The sequence below is a fragment of the Myiozetetes cayanensis genome, unplaced genomic scaffold (genome assembly GCF_022539395.1).
Source record: "Myiozetetes cayanensis isolate MyiCay16 unplaced genomic scaffold, myiCay2020 scf4, whole genome shotgun sequence".
Lineage (NCBI taxonomy): Eukaryota > Metazoa > Chordata > Aves > Passeriformes > Tyrannidae > Myiozetetes > Myiozetetes cayanensis.
Window position 1 is genome coordinate 63,819,090 of NW_026087631.1, and position 12,208 is coordinate 63,831,297.

A 12,208-nucleotide genomic window follows, 5' to 3' on the forward strand; every position below is an offset into this window, starting at 1 on the left:
GCAAGTGCTGCTCAGCTGGAGATGAACTGGTTTCTGGTAGCACCTGGAGAGCTCTTGGAAACCTCACAGGCTCTGTCCCCCTGGCAGGATCAGGTCTCCAGGGATATCTCTGCCTTCAACAGCATGGCTGCCACGAGGATTGAAGGTGTTTTGGACCCAGTTTCCTTAGGCTGGTTTATGAGGTCTCTGAGCTTTGTGTGTTCCCACAGAAGCAGCGGAGCAAAATATGGGTTCAACAGTGGCAGCTGGCAGAGTTTGCCCAGGGTTCTTGCAGGGACTGATGTGGGGGCTCGTGCCCTGCACACAAGGGTTGTCTAGGGATGCGACTGCCTCTTGAGCCTGTCCCTGTTCACTGTTGCTTCCATGAAGATGGAGGATGCTGATATGCCAGCGCCCCTTCCCTGCAGGTTGCTCCTGCCAGGTAGCCCCAAGGGCACATCCTCTCCAGCCTCCTCCTGATTTGAACCAGTTGAGGCTTGGCTTCCTCCATCTCCATGCAACAGCCAGGTGCCAGGAGGACTCCCCCTTCCATCCATAGGGCATCCCTGGCCATGTGCATTGCTCAGAGTCCTGGCAGCCCTGCAGGAGCCCAGCCCCCATGGAGGGGGTGGCAGGTGCACTGGGCAGACGGGTCTGCTGTCGGTGGGACCCCACGGGTGGTTCAATGTGTATGGACTAGGAGGTTTGCCAGTTTCACAGGATGTAATAGGAGCTAGACTGTGTCTCCCACTGCCCTGTGCATGGATATGCCTGCGGTCAGATATGACAGTCCTCCTACCACCTCGTTTCCCTTCTTGTGCTCTCACGTGTTTGACTTCATTATGGGCAACAGTATGAGTGTTTAAAGATGAAAACTGTGATACCCTTTTCCTAATTCCAGCAGGGTGTTTCTCACCTGCAGTCCTACAGGAAGGAGAGGCTTTCCTCTTCCATGACAAGGGGCAGGACATTGAATTCATAGTACAAATCCTCCTTTCCTGTTGTAGCCCTGGTTGTGTCCAGCCCTTTACAATCAAAGATGGATAAAGCCCCACCTTTATGGCCCGAATCCCTGCCCAGCCCGTGTCATTGCTCTGACCTGGGCTAGACCTGAGCTTTTTTAAATCGCTGCTGGATAAGGGTGAGTTGGGTGGGTATGCACAGCCGTGTGTGTGTGTTTGTGTGTGGTATCTCCTCCCCCTGTGCCACGTACATGTCTAACACTGGGAGTGGAAAAGATGCTGAATGTCCCCACAGCTGCTGCAGCCTTATCTGCAGGCTGCAGCTTGGTAACCAAGAGGGAGGCCCGAGTGCCTGTGCTCAAGCACCTCCCTTGCAGGGCTCTTACGGGCTCTTACAGTAAAAGGAAGTGTATTGCAAGAGGGGCTGCAGTGGGGATGGGCAGTTCCCACGGGGCAAATCCTGTGTGCACAACCCTTGCTGCCCTCCCCACTGCAGGCACTTGGCCTGCTCTCTCTCCCGGTGTGTAGCTTTGACGCCTGTGTCCAGAGCTGATCAGAGTAATTCATCATCCCTGGGACTCTCTCCTCTGCTCTGCAGTGCCCAGTGACCATTTGAGCAGGTAGGGAAAGGTGATGCTGCTGTGGTTCTCTCAGGTGGGTCCAGGGACTCAGTGGAGTGGGCCTGCAGGTATGTGGCAATCAGGGGTGGGAGGAGGCTGGGGTAAGTGGAGGTATGGGCCGCAGCAATAAGGAGGCAGCAGAGTACAGGTAAAGAGCTGGGGACACTCCTTGGGTGTCTCCTTGGGGGTTCAAGGAGACAGGACCTGTGAGTGGCGGAGGTTGAGGTGGGTTATGAAGAAGGGCACACTTGTGGGGATACAGAGCCCAGCTGCCATGTGAAGGATGTGGGGAAGGTGAAGTGTTGTGCTTCTGGGTTCAGGCAGTGTGGATGGCTACAGGGCATCAGGGTGCAGGAGGAACTGGCTTGGTAAGGAGCAAAGACAGGTCTGTGGATGCCTGTGGCTGTATCCAGTGGTGAACAGAGAGAGAAGAGAGGTGAGGGCAGAGGTGGGAGCAAAAGGGATCCTGTCACCCGCTGATTTCTATGCTGTCTTCTCCTGGCTCAGAAACTGTCACCCCACTACCAGACCTTCCTGTCAGGGGCTCCTACTCAGCTAGTAATACTGGAGAACAGGCTGCACTGTTCATGCTGCACATGTGGATCATGCTTCCACAGTGCACAGCCCAGGACAGGGAGCTGGCAGGATGGGAGTCACTGTAAATTATAGCCTTACCACTGGAATTGAGTTAAACAGGTTGGAATAGGGTTTGCAGGGCTTCTGATAACACCAGCCCCAGGGTGTTATTCCTCCTCTTGGGAGGTCAGGTAAAAAGGACTATTAGTGCTGACATTTGTGCATTACTGAGAATGGTGAGGGCCCAGTCCATCTGGGACCTGGGGGATGCCTCCCTTGGACAGATACCCTTGTTGAACTTGAGATGTGGCAGTGCTTTGGTGCCAGAGACCTCAGGTGTCATGCAAGCACAGAGCAGAAGTGGCCCCTTTGCCAAGGGGCCTTGCCTTTTCACAACCATCCTGTGACCGGCTACGTAGGCATGTGACTGTAGTCACCAGTGGTGGAAAATTTTCCATTGCTTGCAGTTGGCATCAAGGTCTGGCCTGGAGCAGCCAGTCTGCACAGTCACCCAGTGGCCAGGGTCCCTGTCCCTCAGGCCACCGCCCCTGGAGAGGGACAAGCAGACTGGAAGGGAGCTGGCTGACATGTCCCTGTGCCTGGGTGGCCAGGGGCTTCCTTTCACTGCTTGCACTTTCTTTGTTGCCTCAGGGTGACAGCTGAGGCCACTGTGGTGCTGCAAGGCCAGCACCCTGAGGCTCCCCAAGGCTTGCAGGCATGGTGCCGGCTGCACCTTTGCCTGTGGGTGGTGGTGCATGGCAGCTACACCGAGGTGAAAGGACGCAGCTTTTCATGAAGCAGAGCCAGCCCGGAGGAATTTGCTGCTTGTGGACAGCTGTTGTCCTGGGCCTGGCTTGCGTCCTCCAGCACTTCCCACCCGGCACTGCCTCGGGGAGGGGAATGGGGGCTGCTCACCCTCCAGGCGCCCTGTGCCGGGCGAGTGGGTGCCACCTCGGGCTGGTGGGGCTGAATAGCCGCGGTAGAGCCCAGCAGCATCCTGCTGCCTCTGCAGGGATCCTCTTGGGCAGCGGAGAGTTTTCCCCACCCCCAGCTCTGCCGCTGCCTCTTTGTTTTCTGGCAGAAGCCTCTGTGCCTTTTCATTGCCGTTGAGGCGCCGAGCAGGAGCCTACATGTGCCGTGTGTGCGTCTCGCCGGGAATGTGATGCGGGCTGGGAAGCCTGCCGGGCCAGGCATCTTCCCTGCGGGGCTGCGGAGGCCAGACGGCAGCTTCGGGGTCTCCTTCCCATGGACTGTTCCTCCGGTCGAGCAGGGCTCCGAGGCCGCCAGTCATCTCCACAAAACCCTCTTTCGCACTGGCAGCGCTTCTGCACCTTGCCACAAGTAGAGTAAGTTGGATGGGAAAGGGCCAGTCCTCAGCTGGGCTCCACTGGGCACTCGTGCTCTCCGCTGTGGTCCTCCCTCGCTCCCGCTGGGAAGGCACCTGAGATTAGAGCAGCGCCAGGAGCTCTAGAGCTGGATACAGCGGTGGCTGAGGATTGCTTGTGCTGCGCCTGCCTCTCTCCGTGTATTTGATCTCTCGACTTCCAGCAGGGACTGAATTCCTGTGCTGGATTCTGGGCTCGGCTCTTGTGAAAGGATCCAATTATTTCAGAGCTTTGAGCATCTCCATTTGCTGCCCATATTTGCGGCGCCCGGGTCTGTGCTGGCTGGAATTCCAAGTGATTAACGTGGCTGTGACATCCCTCCTAGGGGTGTTATCTTTGCTCGCTGTCCCCCATCGCCCCCCTCTTCCTCCTCCGGCAGCGAGCGAGCGAGACAGGCAGGCAGAGACAAAGGTCTGTCCTCAACCTGGGCTGTCCTCCCTGTAAGCGGCTGCTGCATGGGATTTCCCTGCCCTGCCTGCTGCAGGTTTCCTGGGCTCCCGGTCGAACGCTGGAGCTGGGCAGCCGTGGGGCTGTATCGCTGAGGTTTGAGCCTGCTGGGCTGGGTGGGCAGGGGGTGCTGCCGGCTTTGGAGAGCTGCCCGATTGTCCTGCCGGGTTTTAAGCTGCTTTTCATTCTTTGACTGTGCTTCCCTGGGAAGAGGGGCAGCCGTGCATGGAGGGGAGGCTGGCGGGGAGAGGTTGGACGTGTGTGGGGGGGGAAGCTATACACAGGTGGCCGTCGCATAGTGGGATCTGCCTGCAGACCCTGTGAGCCCCCCTTCCCAGCCGCGGGCTATTGTCAGCATCGCTGGCTGCACGCGAGGCACCTGGGCAAGGTGTGCGGAGGCGATCCGTGCCACGACGTGGGGCATCGGAGGGAGAAGGGGTAAGTCCCTGGGCTGGGTGGGAGCTCTGCTCCTGCTCCCCTACCTCCCAGGAGAGGTTCCATTGTGTTATCTTGACTTAGCAGAGCTGAAGGGCTTGCTCGGTCCCTGCGGCACCTGTGTGTGGGGCTGGGGCTGGGGAGGCGTCGCATATTGCTGGGCCAGACCTCAGCTCCTCGGAAGGCTGGACCCCCAACAAGGTGCCCTGCAGAGAGGGTTGCTCTGTCCCCAGGGGCTTCTGCACCCCTGTCAGTGCCCCGTCCTGCGGGATGGGAAGGAGAAAGGGCAGCAGCAGCACCTCACGAACACCGTGCTGTGGGCAGAGGGAGGTGTCGGGGCTGCCTCTGTAGAAGCTGTGCCTGGTGGTTTTGAGGAGCTCGCACTCCTAACATAGGCACTGCCTCTTGCCCAATCCTCCCCCTCTGGGCTCGGGCTTCCCCTCCATTACTAGCAGGGGCCAGCACTGAGTGAGGCTCTGCAGCTGCATAAATCTGGCATGGCAGGAGGCCTCCTGAGGACCCCCAAGAGCAGCATTTGCCCTTGCAGTGGGACAGGGATGCTCCCTCCTTCTGCATCCTCTCTCCCTCCCTCCCCTCCTCACTTCCCCTTGTTTCCGCCAAGTGTGAGCTCCTTCAACCCCAACCTGAATTCCAGAATAGTGCCAGAGCCATGGCCACTGGTCATCTTTCCCTTCAGGCACACTTTACTCCTCTAGCATCTCTCTAGCCAGCTTCTCCCCAGGATTGCCTCTCCTGTGGACAGTGCTGGAGGTGGTCTGTCTCTCTTCTGATGGTGATGTGCCTGGTCTGTCACACTGTGCAGAAACCCTTCTCTGGTGGCAGCATTACTGCTAGTGCTGCCATCCCTCAGGGTTGTGACGGAAACTTTCTGCCTGCTGGCACTTTGCAGGCTCTGCTCTAGACTGTGCCAGGGAGCTCCTGTGTTAGCGTTTGCACTGGTTAGATTTCCTCCCTTCTCCCCAGGTTTAGATAGGACCAATGGAGCTGTGATTTATCCTCGAGAGTCTGTTTCCAGCAGTTTCTGTTGCCTCTTCTCTTGCCTTGTGCTCTGCTCGTTCTGAGAATGACTATTTGCCCTCTTTTAATGACAGCCCTTCTACTTCCTGGCTGTGTGGTTCCTGCTTCACCCCCAGTGAGGCTGCAAATGTCTCTTTAGCACTTCCCAGGAAAGGAAGCAGGAGAGAGGAAGGCAGTAAAAGCCACTTAGGGGTTGGTTTGGGGTTTTTTTCTAGTCCAAATGGTGCAAGGACTCCTTTTGGCTCTGCCAGCCCCCAGGCATAGTGCTCTGCCCCAGCCAGAAGTGCCCAGGCCAAAACCTCTTGTCCACTAGCCATGTGTCCCCTTGACTGGCTGGCAGTGCTGCTTTGGGAAGCCAAGTGGATCCCCACTGGGCAAGAGTGGCCCCTTCAGGCACAGCTCTAGCTTTCTTCCTTGCACCAGTGCTATGCTGCCAGCTCTGCCGGGCTCCCCTTTCCAAGGGCTCTGCATGACAGACACCTCCCTGGCTGGCAGAGCTGCCCTGCACCCATCCCACCTCCTTTCTGGCTGGCACAGGACAGCTGAAACAGCAACAGATCCTTTTGCAGGCTGCAGGCATGTGGTACAGCTGCTGCATCGCCCAGACAGGGACCCCTCCTCACCTACCATCCTGCACTGTTGCCACCAGGCTGAGACCATGGCCTGTTAATCCTGGGTTTCCCCTGGATGTGCTAATAGGAATGGAACCAGCAGGTAAGCCAAGTCCCGTGACCCACCCTGTGTCATTCTGTGTCACGATCCAGTGGCTCAGTGTCCCCAGGGAACAGACTGTTTCTGCCCCAGTGCCTGGGACACACTCCCTGCAGGTGCTTTGGCAGGGGGTGTTTCTTGGCTGCTGAAGCGTGGTGCCCTTCCCCAGGCAAAGAAATAGAGGAAAGCTGTGCCTGGCATAGCTTCAGATCCAGGTGCTGGGAGATCCTGGCAAAAGCACAGGGCCCCTCCTTCCTTCTGAGCAGTGAGGGGGCCTAGGAGCTTGACAGGAGCAGTTCAGAGAGCAGGAGGAGCTCTGGCTGGGTTTTCCTCAAGAGGCAAAGCCCTTCAAGTCTTATTTTGTGGTCGGAGCACCAGACCAGGCTGAAACACTGGCAAAATCCGCATTCCTTGGGCTTGGAGGGGCCAAGCCCTTAGCTTGGGCCCATGGAGTACCATGTGCTGCATCCAGGGGATGGTACCTGCGCTGGACCTGGACCTGTCTCTGTCCCATTTGTGTGGCTAGAAGGGGGGCTCTGGCCATGCCTGGCTGAAGGGGAGGCAAAGGGGAGATGACCAGGTGCTTTCTCCTTGTTGTCCCTGCTTGGAGTGCAGGAGTCCCTGGTCCTGGTGTTGTTGTCTTGCTCTGTGGGGAGGTGGTGGGCTCCTCAGTCAGAGGCTGAACCCTACGGAGAGCTGGCTGGAAGTGCCCTGGGAGGCAGAGACACAGCTAAGAGAACCTCCCCTGGACACAGTGCCTTGCATCTTGAAGAGGGTGAGAAGCAGTGCTGTGCTCCAGCTGCTCTCCATCCCAGGGTGATGATCCCTCCAGGGGGATGTACAAGAAGATCCCACGGTGTACTTGAAGACACTTTTGGGTGGGCTGAGGAATTCTGGCATTTTCCAACACGATACTTCAAGCAACAGCATCTCAGCTGGCAAAATATGGTGCAGCCCCTTGTGTTCTAGGTCTCAGCTGGGGTAGGTTTGTGGTGTCAGCAGATCAGCCTCTCCTAATGGAACTGTTCTCCTGAAAGGCAGCTGCTGTTGGGGAGCAAATGGCTGTGACTTCAGAGGGGCAGTGGGAAGGAGAAAGAAAGGATTCAGGTGAAACTGTATTGTTCTGGCATGGACACACACTTTCTCCATCTGCACCACAATGATTCTTGCTGTTGGTTGCTGATTTTGCTTCCCAGTGGTTGACTCTGCCACGCAAGTCATGGTAAAAGTCTCCCCCAGAGATGGAGGAGGGAAACAGCAACCTTCAAGGCAGGCAGAGCACAGCGTGTTACCACCTCAGCATCCACCAACAAATGAGGGCATTCACTTGCTTTCCTACATGCTTTGGTGCAGGCCTCATGTGGGGTGCAGGAGGAGGTGGTCTTTACAGAAAGCTTCTGTGAGGTTCTGGACCCAAGGTTTGTTATGCTGCAGCTTTGTTTTGCCCCACTGCAGGTGCTCCCTGGGTGCTGGTGTATTGTATCTCAGCAAGTCCTGTTCTGGCTGGTTGCTGGCAGTGGCTTTTGGGCTGTCCGAGTCTGAGGGACTGGCCCTGACAGGCTGTAATTACAAATCTTATTGAAAATGTAATGAAAGAACAGCCTGTTTCCTGGGGCAGGTGAGGTCAGTCAGTGAGCACAGGGAGTGACCTGCTGAAGCTGCCTTCCCACCTGCAAGATGGTGGGATGCAGAACTTGCCAGACCAGGGTGCCAGAAGGGGTTTGCACTTGAGTGTTGATGCTTTTGAACATCCATCTGAGGTTTCTCTTCATTTGTCTGGCCTTGCTGTTTCCAGCCTTCAGAGCAGTGCTTGCTGCTGACACGGGATGCCCAGGTGGTGACTTCCCTCTGGATGGCTGCTGCAGTGAGCCCTCATCTGAGGGATGCATGGTGAGGGAAGTGGGGAGAGCAGGGTCCCCAGGGATAGGCACTGTTTCCTCCTTCATCTGGAGGTTCCTGGGCTGGCAAAGCCCATGAGCTGCCCTTCCACAGATGTGCTGAGGGTGGAGGTGTCCAAGGGCTCCTGCCCACTCTGAAGGTGTTGCAACGTGAGCTGCTGCCTGAGCTGACTCTCCTCTGTGCCCTTTTCCAGGCATCAAAGCTGCAGTGCTGGTGGATTATGACCGCAGGGGAGCTGTGTTGCATCTGCAAATCTCAGCTGTGCATCAAGGGCACATCTGAGCAGGTGAGTGCTGTGCACATGAAAGGACTGTTGTCTTTGTGCTGGGGAAAGCTGGTGGGGGGTCATCATGGCTCAGGGCTGTCAGGCTCCTCGTTTCTGCCTTCCCTGACAGTCATCTCTTATTGGAAGAAAACAATTCCAAGCTCTTCTCCTTATCTGTAGGGCCAGAAGAGGTCCTGTGCTGTGGGTGGAAGGGGGAGGAGGTGAACGTGAGACCAGGAGCTAGCTGGGGGCCCAGAGGTTGCTGCAGTGTCTTGCAAAGCAAGGCATGAAATGGAAATGGTCGCCGGAAAGAAGAAGGAATCTGTTCACATGCACAGGGTTTCATACAGGAAGGCACGCAAAAGGGGTGTAAAATACAATCCAGGTATGAGAGTTCACAGCTTAGCTTAAAGTATTTATGGTTTAAATGTCAATCAGTGTGATAGCACTGCCTGAGATGGTCAAGATGTATGTGGCCTTTGGTTTGGGTGGTGGGGAAAGGCTGAGACTAAAAGCTGCCTTCCCTGGCTGTGTGACCCTTTGGAGGGGCAGTAGCCTCCTGCCCTTCTCCTGGAAAGCATCTGAGTCACTGCAGCCCTGCATCTCCCACTTCTCATCCCCCCAGAGCCCCTGTGGACACTGAAGAGCTGGAGAGGACGTTGCAGAGGCTCGGAGGCACACCGTGATGGTGGGAGCCATTCCACGGCAGCCACGGCGCTTCTGGGGGGTGCCTGACTGGCAGGTGTCTCCAGCTGGTTGTGCCAACGACCGCCTGCTGCGGGACAGGGAAGTTAATCCGGAGATAAGAGGGGTTCTGCTGCAGAGGGGTGAGTGTGGGGGGCAGCCAGGACAGGCTGCACTGGTGTGGGCTACCTGGAGGGGCTGAGGTTGGCAGGGGCATCTGGAGGTTGTCTGATCCAACCCTGCTGCTCAAGCAGGGCCACCTAGAGCCATTGCCCAAGGTTGTGTCCAGATGACTTCTCAATATCTCCAAGGATGAAGACTCCAATACCTCTCTAGGCAACTAAGGCTCAGTCACCCTCACAGTAACAAAAAAAATTGTGTTTCCTGATGTTCAGAGGGAGCTCATATATATATATATATTTGATAAGATACCCTCAAGCCTTCTCTTCTCCAAGCTGAACATTCCTATCTCTCCCAGCTTTCCTCATAGAACAGATGCTCCAGTCCCTTAATTTTTTCTTAGTGTCCCTTTGCTGCACTCTCTCAGGTGGCCTCAGTAGTGCTGAGCAGAGACAAAGGATCAGTTCCCTTGACCTCATCCCCATTGACCTGCTGACAATGCTGTGTCTAGTGCAGCCCTGGACACTGGTTTTTCTTTACTGCAAGGGCACATGGTCAGCTTAGTGCCCACCAAGACCCCCAGGGCCTTTTCTGCTGAGCTGCTTTCCAACCAGTCAGCCCCCCAGCATATCCTGGTGCATGGTTATACCTTTTATCACTCCTTTTAAATAAAATTCCTGGGCTCAACCACCCTCACCTGCTGCTTTCCCTTCCCCATTTTGGCAGGGTCAAAATACCACATGCAGCCTTGCTCTCCAGATAGCCTTGATCCACTTGCAGAACCGATTTCCCTCTTGGTCACTCGCCCCTAAGCCCTTGCTCTACAAGATCAGGCAGAGCTGCCAGGCATGGGCAGTTTGTCCTCAGTCTGCTGGTTACTTTTCCTGCATCTCCTCAGCTCTTGCAGCCATTTCAGTATTTATCATGCCAGAACTGAAAAGTTCCTGGACAGGCTTCTCACAGCTCTCAAGCTGGGCTGAACCAAAAGCAAGGTGCCATGCAGCATGGAGGAGGTCAGGCCCTTGGGGTTGGCAGGAGTGGGTGGATGGTGACCCTGGTACCACACAGCTGCTGATTTGAGGTGCTGGAGGTTGCCTGGTCCAAGCTGGCAGAGGTAATGGGGATTTTAGGCCAGGTTGCTGTCCCTCCCATGGGGCTGGCAGTGCAGGGCACCAGCCTTGCCCCATTCAGTGCACGTGGCCAAGACAGATTGTCTTGGCCAGCGCTGGGAGATCTTGTTGCTGTTGCCCAAAGGGGTGATTACAGGCCTGAGTCCCCCTGGGACTGGTCTGACCTGCCTGACTCCTGTGCTCCAGAGCAGCACAAGCACATCAAGTCCCTGGCAGAGGGCAGGCCTCTTCCTCCCCACTTGTCCAGGCTTGTCCCCAGCAGTCTTCTGCCTGGCTGGAGACTTCTCTCCTTGCCCAGGCTGGCAAGGAAGTGCTGAACCTGGAGGTGGGTGATGCCTCAGGGTTCCCCAGAAAGCAACACCAGCCTGATTCCTCTTCCTATCCCTGGAGCAGGAGGTTCAAGTGGGGCTGTGTGAGGAGCTGCTCATATCCCGGTAAATTCTTTGCAGCCACAAGTCTGGATGAGGGTGGGGATCCCGGGCTGATCTCCATCCTCCTACTCTTCTTTTTTCAGATGCTGTGCTGCAGACCACCCCATAGTGGAGAGCTCAGACAGAGAAACTGAGCGAGGGGGTTCCAGCTTCCACCCCCCACCCTTGGACGCTGACCTTGACCTGTGGCACTTTACAGTCCCACTCCTGCTGCTGCATGGGCTGTTCTGACTCTGGCTCCGCTTGGAGTCCAGGCAAGTGAGGCTCCATGCGGCACATCCACACAGAGACGTCCCTGCCCCCGGAGCGCAGCGCAGACCCTGGCCTGTCCCGGCCCAGTGGAGAGACGCCCTTGGAGCCCTCCTCCCAGCGCTGCACCCACCGCAGCATCCTCATGGGCTACAACGAGACAGAGATCAAGCGCCAGAAGGTTTACCAGGTCTCCATCTTCTCCCACCTCTCCAGCTCCTCTGAGAGCACGGAGCAGCGGGCAGGCAGCCAGCCTGCTGTCAAAAGAGGATACCCTGAGCAGCGAACTCTGGAGGCAGGGCGAGATCCCAAACGAACTCACTGGGGTGACAGGGGGGTGGAGAGCAAGCGCGATGGGGGCCCTGGGCAGCCTTCCCTGGACGATGATGATTCCTTCGAGGATGGTCTACTGGTGGAGGAGTTATCCCTGTGCGGCTCTGCCCAGCACTTCTCCCACAGCGGGCTGCGTGTGGTGGAGCACCGCTGTGAGGGCAGCCCCAGCCACAGCCCCAAAGCCAGCAGAGAGGACAAGTCACAGTATGTCTCCTCGTCCTCATCCTCCCACTCCTTCTGGCCCCAGCACATTGCTTGCAGTACTTTGCACATGAGAGACAGTTGCTCTGTCTCATCGGGGGATCATCGCACAGACTATGGAGAAAATGGGGAGCCAGCAAGTGGCCACAATGTACTTCACCTTGAATTGCACAGTATTGCACAAACAACCCAGTTGGACTCTGGTGGGCAGAGAGAGAAGCCAGGGAGCAGCCCAGCTCACAGCAGCAGGGCTGGTGGAGAAGATGAAGGGTCAGTGGTGGGCAACGGGTGCAAGGAGCCCCCAGCTCCGCAGACAGCGCTCAGCCCTGAGCCCAGCAACCTGAGCCACCAGGAGACGACACCCTGTGGGAGCAGCCACTTCAGCAGCAGCAGCTGCCCGGCCAAAAGGAAGTTGCTGCCTGCTGGTGAGGTTGTGGCTGACTCCTGCTCTGAGGATGAGAGCCTGTCCCCACCGGCAAGGAAGAAGAGGGTCCTGCCGTGCCACCCCGTGCCCACAGCGTGTCGCAGCACTGATGCCAAGGGGGCCCCTTTCTGGAACCACCTGCTTCCCGTGGCCAAGGTGAGCATTGCTCATGGGGAGAGGCAGGGAATGGCCTGACCCAGAGCTCAGGACTGTCCTTGTGGGCAATGTGGTCCACTGTGCCCTATTCTGTCCCAGTGGCGCAGCACTGGTGTGAGCAAGGCAGGAGCTGACAGCCAGCCCCAGGACACATGGTATGTTT

The 12,208-nt window shown here is 57.0% G+C and overlaps 1 protein-coding gene across 4 annotated transcripts in view; it reads left to right on the forward strand.

Annotated features, from left to right (window-relative positions):
- Nucleotides 1-12,208, forward strand: part of ATOSB (atos homolog B) — a 38,137-nt gene that overhangs the window by 20,084 nt on the left and 5,845 nt on the right. For 2 of the 4 annotated variants that reach the window (XM_050329577.1, XM_050329579.1), the window contains 3 exons: nucleotides 8,246-8,338; nucleotides 8,943-9,144; nucleotides 10,766-12,045. In XM_050329577.1, coding sequence (XP_050185534.1) covers nucleotides 10,951-12,045 — 1,095 coding nt within the window. In that variant the 5' untranslated portion in view covers nucleotides 8,246-8,338; nucleotides 8,943-9,144; nucleotides 10,766-10,950. Of the gene's footprint in view, nucleotides 1-1,333; nucleotides 1,562-3,389; nucleotides 3,484-8,245; nucleotides 8,339-8,942; nucleotides 9,145-10,765; nucleotides 12,046-12,208 lie in introns of those variants that run through there. The other 2 variants (XM_050329581.1, XM_050329578.1) reach the window with 2 other exon arrangements.